Source organism: Montipora foliosa, chromosome 13 (assembly GCF_036669935.1).
Source record: "Montipora foliosa isolate CH-2021 chromosome 13, ASM3666993v2, whole genome shotgun sequence".
NCBI classification, from domain to species: domain Eukaryota; kingdom Metazoa; phylum Cnidaria; class Anthozoa; order Scleractinia; family Acroporidae; genus Montipora; species Montipora foliosa.
In genome coordinates this window covers 36,552,692-36,562,691 of record NC_090881.1, presented here as the reverse complement: position 1 = coordinate 36,562,691, position 10,000 = coordinate 36,552,692, and the positions used below count along the sequence as shown (strand labels likewise).

The 10,000-nt window shown below is 38.8% G+C and overlaps 1 protein-coding gene across 1 annotated transcript in view; it reads right to left on the bottom strand.

Moving 5' to 3' along the window:
* Positions 1-10,000, bottom strand: part of LOC137982699 (proto-oncogene tyrosine-protein kinase receptor Ret-like) — a 33,072-nt gene that overhangs the window by 4,683 nt on the left and 18,389 nt on the right. The window contains exons 9-16 of the mRNA XM_068829835.1: positions 9,963-10,000; positions 8,898-9,005; positions 6,163-6,353; positions 3,620-3,742; positions 2,899-2,969; positions 2,320-2,360; positions 1,040-1,136; positions 519-618 (exon numbers count right to left, since the gene is read on the bottom strand). The exon at positions 9,963-10,000 is cut by the window's right edge and continues 158 nt beyond it. Of these exons, the coding sequence (XP_068685936.1) occupies positions 519-618; positions 1,040-1,136; positions 2,320-2,360; positions 2,899-2,969; positions 3,620-3,742; positions 6,163-6,353; positions 8,898-9,005; positions 9,963-10,000 (769 nt within the window). The remainder of the gene's footprint in view (positions 1-518; positions 619-1,039; positions 1,137-2,319; positions 2,361-2,898; positions 2,970-3,619; positions 3,743-6,162; positions 6,354-8,897; positions 9,006-9,962) is intronic.

Below are 10,000 nucleotides of genomic sequence, written 5' to 3'. Positions count from 1 at the left end.
TTTATCAAATGGATTTAAGCAGGACGATATATCCAATTTAAATTTACAATGACAATCGTTTGAAACCATCTAGTCCAAATAAATGAAAAAAAGCCAACTTTTAGAGCGGTAAAAATACTTGTAAATAATTTTTATGTGTTTATTTTCAGTGGTGACAAAATAATCTATCTGTTCACAGTTTCTCGTGGTATTACGCGACACTCAGGCTGCTCCAGTCCTCTGTAACCACGAAAATCAATATCTGATAGTCGGCAATGTTCCTCTCTTCACGTGACCTCTTCCCGACACATAAATTATGTTAGTGTTACTAATAATTCAATTTCTGACAAGACCTTTTTAAAATCTTTAGAGGAAGGCAAACTACCCCGGGGGAAGGTCTTGATACAACCGTAAAGCAACAAAAAAACAAAAACAAAAACAAAAAATAATAATAATAATCCCGAGAGCCTTGATAAAATTATAGATGTGATTTCCTTACAGAGGTTGCTTTCTTAAAAATGAAATTAAACGATTCTGACCTTATGACATCGCTGCAATCTCCTGATTGTAGAGCTGATGGCTTCGAATGTTGGTCGATCATTTGGATCGTTTTGCCAACACTCGCACATCAGGGCATAGCTGAAGAAAGATCAATCCAGAAAATCAATCAAACATTTCTTTCAACATACAACAAATATTGAAACGTGTAGCGGCCCTTTCAACAATGTTTTATTGCAAAGACCAATCAGAATCAAGGGCCCAGTCTCCAAAACACAGACAAAACATACGCCATCATTAGGTTGCGTGACTAAAGAGACGTGTTTCCAACAATGTTATATGCGTATCCAACTTTGTTAGAAGCGTTATTATAACATTGATGAGACGTGTTCTTCTAACAATGTTACAACGTGTAGGCAGGACTAAACAGGCGTAGATTCCGTTGCGTGAAAATTTGTACGAAAAATTGCAAAGCGTAACTGCGCGCCTTACTGGCCAAAGGATGGCAAAGATAAGTTGGACAAACACATAAGCAAACAATCGAGATCAAACAGTCACTTACATTTCATCATCCAAGTGTACTGGTTGAGGCATTCGGTAGTTATCCTTTAACATATAAGGAATCCGATGACCTTGAATATCTGGATAAGGTTTACCACCTTAAAAGTAATGTGAAAACATCCATTGGCACTTTTTTTTTTCACATTTTGTGGTTAACAGACTCTAGGAATTGTTAAAATACTGGTTGCGCTTTCCTCCTAAATTCTGCCTGCTTGCTTGCCATGTGCCCTCCTAATATTCAATTCCAGATTGGTCTGCACATATCTGCAATGTTTCTCCAAGCTGTTGTGCCATGACAGAGTTGACACGGCACCTCTGCTGAGAGATGACTGTCACCTCATAAATCCTACGCATTTCATATTTGAGGGATTTGAAGTGGCTCGAGTAAGGTAAATACTCGCTCATATTTAATGTTTCGAGGAAATCGTATGAACACGAGTGCATTTTGGGATTTATGGGAATGAGTGATGTTTTGAATGATCTCAATCGAGTGAAATTTGAGAACTTTCAAAGCATCACGAGTGACCATAAATGCTATTTTTTATTCACTTAATATTCAACAAAATTACTTCATCTCTGTGTTTCCATAGCAACTTCCGTATTGCGCTATATAACCTCTATTGCAAACTATTCATGCCATTCGTCATTGACCAATCAGAAACGGGGTCCTATGTTGAGTACATAATAAGGATAGATACAACATAAGCACTTTGCAAATGGATTTGCCAGAATTCTTTGAGTCTAAAACTGCGCCATTTGCACTTTTGACAATGAAAATTGAGTTTAAAGTTGTTCCTTCTCAGAGGAGAATAGCGACCCTCGGATTGGAGTAGGAGAACGACTACGAGTTATTTGTACTGAGTACGCGGAGTACGTTTGAAGACTGAAATGTTTTGAATTGCGTGTGCTCAGAACTGAGAGCTTGTACTCTAATGTGAAGGTCGCTAATGACATGCAAGACAAAACAGGGTACCGCATCTTTTCTATCGCTGTAATGAACTGTGTGTCGCTAAACGCCCAATATTATACATCATAAAGAGTAAGAAACTTCGCAAAGACAACTTCGCTGTGATGAAGGGCTAACGCCCGAAACGTGAGCCATTTAATAAAAGTGCGACAGCTCGAGCTTTATCAATTCCTTTGATACAACTAAACCAAGACAAATAGCCTAAAGGAAGTGTAACTACTTACATATGTTTTTAAATTGAAACAAATGCAAAATCCAAGAACATAATGGTAACATAAAGACAGAACAAAGAAGTTACCATAACATCAACTTACCAATAGTGAAAATTTCGTAAAGGACAATACCATAGCTCCAACTGAAAATAGAGTCAGAACAGAATACAAGAATTAGTCTAATTATGATTACTCTGATTTCATCGAGTCCTTGCACGGGAACACAGTAAGCCCAACAAATTGACCTGCTCGAAACTGGATGGCTTCATAGCTCAGTTGGTAGAGCAGTGCCACTGGCATCGCAGAGATCAGGTGTCTCTAAGAGAATTGCTTAAATTGTCCATTGGATAAGAGCAAGGATCAATTCTCCATTTAGGTAAAAAAAAAAAAAAAAGAAAAAAAAAAAAAAAAAGCTTGTTACAGCAATGGAATAGCTAATTTAGGAGGAGCTTCTGGCGAGGTGAGCGACCACAAGATCTCTATCACCATGATGGAGAAAATTGTTTTTCGCTGACGAAATTAAATCACGTAACAATGGATTATGATGGATAGGACACTGCTCGTAACCTCGTCCTGGTAACGAAGGTGAACAGTTGTCGCACACTCGTTCTGGGGTCGAGGTTCACCACTAAGTTTTCCTCCATTCGCCATGAGAAGGAGGTTGATGTTTGGCATACTCACACATCACTTTGTGTTGTGCATATCCCATAAAGTAACGACTCTATTGCAGTCCACTTTACTGGTAACCGACCCTGCAAATAAAATTTCACTTGTTACAAATTGATGCGATAAATCAGTGGCAAAGCTCTTTCAGAAGTCAGCTGGAAGATATTCTCTCTCTCGCATCACATTAACGCAAGCATTAGAGCTGACTATTAAATTTATTTCAGCTCTGATTAAAGTTAAAGTTGACTTTTACTGCTGAAGTTTCAAAATTAATTGAGAAAAGTGTCTTTCAACCTCGTTTGATCGACCGTACTCGGGAATAGGAATACATGGAATAGAAGTTAGAAATTCTTCGTTTTTACGGAGATTTACATTAAAATTGTCAACCGCCTGCTAAAATTCTCTTTCAAATACAACTTTATTATCCTTGTTGCTTCAGAACACCAAACATACCGATTAAATCACCACACCACGTATTCTTATTCTGGAATAGGGTCAATCGAGCCCACCTTAATGCAATAATTTTCAGCCACAAAGACATCATTATGACGTCATACAATTTTCTGTCATACGACAGAAAATAAGACTGCGAAAATGGCCAAAAGATCTATTTTTACTTAGACAAATTTTAGATGAACACGTGATTTAAAAAAAATTGACTTTTTCGTAACTGCAGAGCTTAAAGTGTACACTTCCCTTGCGAACAACCGGTGGTGAGCAGAAACCTTACACATACCCTCGATCGTTTAAAATAGATATCATTTTGCTGCACGTCTCTTGCCATTCCAAAATCAGTGATTTTACATGTTTCTTCTTCTCCTACAAGCACATTCCTGGCTGCCAAGTCTCGGTGAATTATCTACAGAGACAAAAATTTGAAGTAATGATGCGTCAAATATCCAATTTTGATATCCAAAACAAAGTGCCCCTTGAAGTCTTAGCATTTGCTACATATCTCCAACAATAATGTTAGTATTAGTCTTATTTTTAAATTGGGTTAAGGTGGGTGGCTCTTAACTACAGAAAGACAATGGTTGCTAAGAAAGATTTTTAGTCAAGAGTCCTACCAAAAGGTTTGCACTGAATGGTTCTTTGAAGTCACTTTTCCAATGGAAGTCTGACATCACTTCAATCAGAACGCGCATACGCAACTAGTCGCAGTCCTCTGTCGTACGTTTCAGAGAAAAACATCCAAAAACTCACAGGAAACGAAACGAAAAGGCGGTTTTTTCATCGGATGGAAACCATCCCATCATTTTTCGTAAACTGTAGCATGGAATTTCTATTTGCAGAAAAAAATGGAAGTGATATTTTGAAAAGTGTATCAAAGGAGGGCCTTATGACGTCAAATTTTTTTTGAAAAAATAACCTTTTTAAAATCCATGGCTCAGATTTTGTGTTAGAATGTTCTCATACTGTTGCACTAAAAAATTTGTGAAAAACATGGTTAACTCGCTGAGTTTTTAGGAATTTCTGTTTTGGTCGCGCGATTTACCAAATGTGGTTGTGAGTCGAACCAGACACAGAAATGTTAAATAGAAAACACTTAGCAAAAAAGGATAACTGTAGAGTTAAAGGGACTCGAGAAATGACTATTTGGAGGAGTCCATAGCAACGGTTTTGGTAGTTAAGTGCCACCCCTCTTAAGAAGCAGAGTTAAGTGGACACTTTAATTTGTGATGTCCATTGTATGAATTTTCATCAACGATTGATGAAGAGAAAGGGGAACACTCTGCAGTGCTTATTGAAATCTCCTTGCATCCAATTACTTGCATGTCTCGACACGTGCGCATGAGCGAAGTCAGCATGATTAAAATACGATTCAAGCGTACTTTTGCCAGCACCGACCGTTGTGGGGGTCCATATATATTTTTTTTTAATGTAGACGCACACACTGATCGTATTGTCAAGGAACTGTAGCGCCTGAAATGATGGAATATTCCCCAATCTGTACTCAGTCGTTTTTATGTCTAGAATTCTTTGATCCGTATTGTTCTCTACGGTAAAACGTGTGGAAAAAAGGAAAATTGTTCTTTCAATTCCATCGCCATTCAACTTTTCCATTGTGTATTCATGTCCTGAAATGTCTTTAACAGAATATGGCAAAATGTAAATAATCATAGTGTACTTTCGCTTTAATTGCTTGTTTGCATTCACGTGCTGAGATGGCCATGTCACGGTACAAATAAATTACCAAGTTCTGCACGATGAGTCCTTTGAATGTTTTGTTTTGTACACCAAAATGGCTGATATGACGAAACCAACAAAGCGAATCGTCAAGAGCGAATTAGATAATAAATAATATAAAATACATTGAAGTCTCCTACACACTACTGCGTTTTCGAAAATCTACGTTTTCTGTTTCGTTAAAACATATTAAACAGTTTTACATTCACAGCAACCTCGAATATCCACCCTAGTAACTGTGAAACGAAGTGGTAATTTCACGAGAAATTGTAGAGAGATTTGTTGTCTGAAAAGTTTCTTTAATATTCGGGAAGTTTAGTAAAAGTTTTCAGTTCTGAGCACGCGCACTTCGAAAAATGTCGGCTCTAAACCAATCGCGTTCGCAGAGCATCCGTTACTCTTGTCCAGCTGAAAGGGTGCGGGAGGCTCTGGAAGAATGCAAAACCAGAGCCACCAAATCCTGGTTCTGCTTTGTCTGTGCCCGGGTGAAGTTTGATGACAAATGGTCGACTTAAATGGTCGACAAAATGCAAACTTTCATTGTGCGTTGGACTTCGCTCTAGAAAAGTTAGGGAAGGCTGAGTTTGCTCTGAAAGAAGCAGAGTATCAACCTTTAAAATGTGTTGTCTCTCATCGAAAGACATCATTTTAGGATTTGAATTTTGGGTTAAGTTGTATCCTGGGTGATGAAAATCTTCCGCGGCCAAAGTCGACGTTGCCGCCTGGAAAAAAAACAAAATAAGATGAAGCCGGATATTCTGAAGTTGTTTGATATTCGTATTTCGCGCCCTCCAAAACCACGCCCGGTCCTCTTTCTGCGTTGTTTTTACGAGCCAATCAGAGATGGCCACAATTTGGATTCGACCAGAGGTTCGTATCCTTGGTGCTGACCAAAAGGATTGCACCTCTGGGGACGAGATTGCCTCCAAACCTTATGCGCCTGCTCAGTACGGAAAACTTGTTCTGGAAGTCTACCTCGCCCTCCGATCTAAAAGTTCCTATTTATCAATTAAGTACTACGACTCTAATTATGCCATTTTATTGAGCAATCCTGCGTTTCGAAACAGAATATTCAACAGAATTCCTAGATACCTTCCTCGCTTCCAAATATGCCATACCATCAGCAATTTCCCCAGCAAACTTCAAAAGCTGCTCTGATGTAAGGGAACTGGTCGGTTTTATGTCAGGGTCGTTGAAATATTGGTCATCAAGACCTCGACTCCTTTTCAGAAATCCGAGCAAATCACCGTATGGAATATACTCGAACATTACCATGATAGGATCTGCAGAGTTTTAAAATAATTAAGATAAGTTAAAAGCCTCAGTAATGATATCTAGAACGTTTGAAACAGTTGTTGTTCAAGACCATGTGTCTGTGGTGGGTCACAGGTAGTACTCAATATCTTTCCCAGAATCTGCTTTTCTTTCGGTCAGCACCAAGAACACGGACTCTGGCCACTTTCAAATGCACAGTCGTTGTGAAGGTCCATTTTTGTAACCGTTGACAGCCACTGTTGTTTCAAATTTCTGAACATGCGTAGACGAGGCGGAAAACTGTGATTTGTGTACTTCCTTCCTTGGAAGTGGCCAAAGTCCGTGTTATTGGTGCTAAACAAAAGAAAAGCGGACTTCGGGGACGAGACTGATGTTGTACTCGGCATAGGTGCTTAAACAAAGGGCGCGGGTACTAAATTAGCATAGCAGGGCTATTTGGCCAAGAGGAACTTGTTTTCGGGGTCACTTTCACTCTAGTTATCAAAGATAACTATATACTTTCAGTATCACCCAACTAATGGACTGATGCAAATCCTGCATTTTAATTGGCTACGCTACTAGAGGATTATTAGCAATAGTCCTCGGGTAGCGAAAAGCGTGACCCTTTCTTTCGTTTTATTCCGAAATAAATATTTCTTCAAATTACATTTCCTAACTTTATCAGTTGGGTGATACTAAAACAATTAGACCCTTCGCCCTCCATGGCCACGGGTCAATAGCCCATTCGGCTTCGCCTCATGGGCTATTGACCCGTAGCCCTTGCGGGCGAAGGGTCTAACTGTTAAATATCCCGAAATGCACGTAACTAACGATTTTGATATCCAAAACAAAGTGTCCTGCTAAGTCTAAGCATTTTACCACCTACGTCCAACAATAAGGAAAGCCGCTCGTTTGTCGTTCACATCGATGAGATACTAATTTTGGACAGAGATCCAAACTGGTTCACGAGATGGGTATGGAAGGAAGTTTATATCAGATCTCACAAACGGGCCTTACACAAGGGAGTTAGAATCTCCTGGAGATCTAGAACGAGGCTGATCGGGTCAAATGTCACATGACATGTGACTTGATCAATTTTATAGTGATCAGGCATTTATCCGTACGGCAATAAATAAGGATAAGATAAGGTAGAAAGACGATACCCCAAGGAGGAACAACGGAAGAAAAGGGGATCGTGGCAGGAAGAAGTCATGATTAGGACAAAAGGAATTAAATTATCAACTCTCTGTTCTCCATGGGAGACAGAGAGATGATGATGACCATAAAGTGGGTGAGGATGAAGATGATTGAATTTCCAGTTTGCTAACATATAGGCACATTCCTTTGGTTGGCGGTACAAACAAAAGAGGCTCGAAAATATTATTTTGAATCGTTTTAGTCGTCACCGTCATCTTCGTCATATTTGTCGTCGTCGTCACCCGTTACTCGGAGCAAGAAGCAAAGTTTTAAATGGTGACACCTAGATCGAGGTTAAAATTTTATGGTGATCGTGCTTTTTCGGTTTGCGCTCCTAAATCTTTGGAATAATCTTCCAGAAAATGTAAAATGTAGTCCAAATCTTACTTCTTTTAAAAGCAATCTTAAAACTTATCTTTTTAAGCGCTATTTTAATTTGTAGTTTGTATTTGAATTTATAATTTACTAAGTTACTCCTTTTTGACATTTTATTGTAAAGCGCCTTAGAGCTCTAGAATACGGCGCTATAGAAATGTTTATTTATTTATTTGGAAGTTTTAAAACAGTTTTAAACAGAGAAATATCTATATTGCTCGTAAATTTATAGTTCTTACCTTTGGAGATATTTTAATTTTTGTAAATATTTTTATTATGCAAATAAAGTGATTATTATTATTATTATTATTATTATTATTATTATTATTATTATTATTATGGTACTCCTTTTCTAGCGACAATTTTCGTCATCATCGTAATTCGTCATTATAACCTTCTTTGTCGTCATCATCGTCGTTTTCGTCTTCGTCGTCGTCATTATCGTCATCGTCATCTTCGTCTTCGTCGTCGTCATCGTCACTGTCAAATTCGTTGTCGTCATCATCGTCATCGTCTTCGAGGCTGTCAAATTCGTTGTCCCCTTCGTCGCCGTCATGATCGTCATCGTCACTGTCGCCTTAGTCGTCGTAATTGTCGTTGCCGTCTTCGTCGTCGTCGTCGTCATCATCGTCATAGTCGTCGTTGTCGTCGTCATCACATCACCCAAATAATTTTCGTCATCACTTATCATTATCATCATCATCATCACCACAATATCCATTGACATCATCGTCCTCTTCATCTAATTAAAAACTGGTGGTAATTCATTTTACCTTAGTTTGACTTCCTACCCGGAATTGCTCGAAGCATGGTTAGCGCTAACCTCCGTTGCATGAATACCATGGAAACCTATAGGTTTTGACACCTCTTTACCAACGGTTAGCGCCGTTAGCCAGACTTCGAGCAACCGGCCCTTGACCTGCTAATGTCCAAAACATACTTTGTCAAACAAGGTGAGTTACCACGCCTATAATCTAACTACTTTCAACAACAAAGCTTACCTGACAGCGTCACGCCTCCCATCAATCGTATAATATTAGGATGTTGAAGCTGCTTCATAAGTTCATACTCCGCCAAAAGATCTTCTTTGTTGGACTCTGTTGCTTTGACTAACACAATAACGATAGAGTCAGGCTTAGTTCACACCATATACCGGGCGAACTTGTAGAACTGAAAACCCAGGCCACAGATAACTTCATCCGACAAGTTTAAGCTGTGCACAGATTTTAGTATTTGCTCACGTAACCGTCAATTAATGATGGTAACAGGACTAAGTGGAGTTCGATTCGGTCATAAATCATACGAGCGATTAACACAATAGGACGACCTGGTAGCGGGAGTCCGATTTCTTTAATCACGAGTATGATTACTGGATGACCGAATTGGACGACACGAAGTCATGTTACCAATTAACCATAACCATTACAATTTCTGAGAAAACAAATGCATTCCTTTTTCACCGTCTAATGTTACAAATTCGTCCATTTTGGAAAATCCCCAGTTAGGTAGGGTAGGTGGTTGTTGCTATGGTTATTGTGATAAATACTGTGATTGGTGGATTAAGCTGAGAGCACTTAATGTGATTGACTGATGTAACTGTCCGATTGCAGCCAACTGTCCGATTTCAGCGTCCGATTACAACCCTACACAATAATTAGTCAAAAATAAAGCAGTTAATGGACCAATCAAATTTGAGAAAATTGTAATGGTTATGATTAATATGCACATATGTGGTACCCTCTGATACAGCGACAATCAGATTCACATTCCTTGGCATAGACGTCACAAACAGACCCAAACAAACAATGCCTTAAATTAACCAGAGCTAGGCTAAAACAAAAAAGTAGTGCATGAGAAGAAGACACTTTGTGACATTTTGTGATGTGTAGGGAAAGTGCCAGGAATTTCTTTATGCATATGTATTGGACATTAAAGCCTCTGTTACACTCGGCAAATTTGCGAGACAAGTTGCCTGAAAAATTGCTTAGTGTAACATAGGCTTTATTAAAATGAGACCCCGCAAGAGGGTTATCTTTAACTCCGTATATTTCCTCACTTTGTTTTACCTTTTGGAATTTTAACAGCCACAATTCCAAGGTCATCT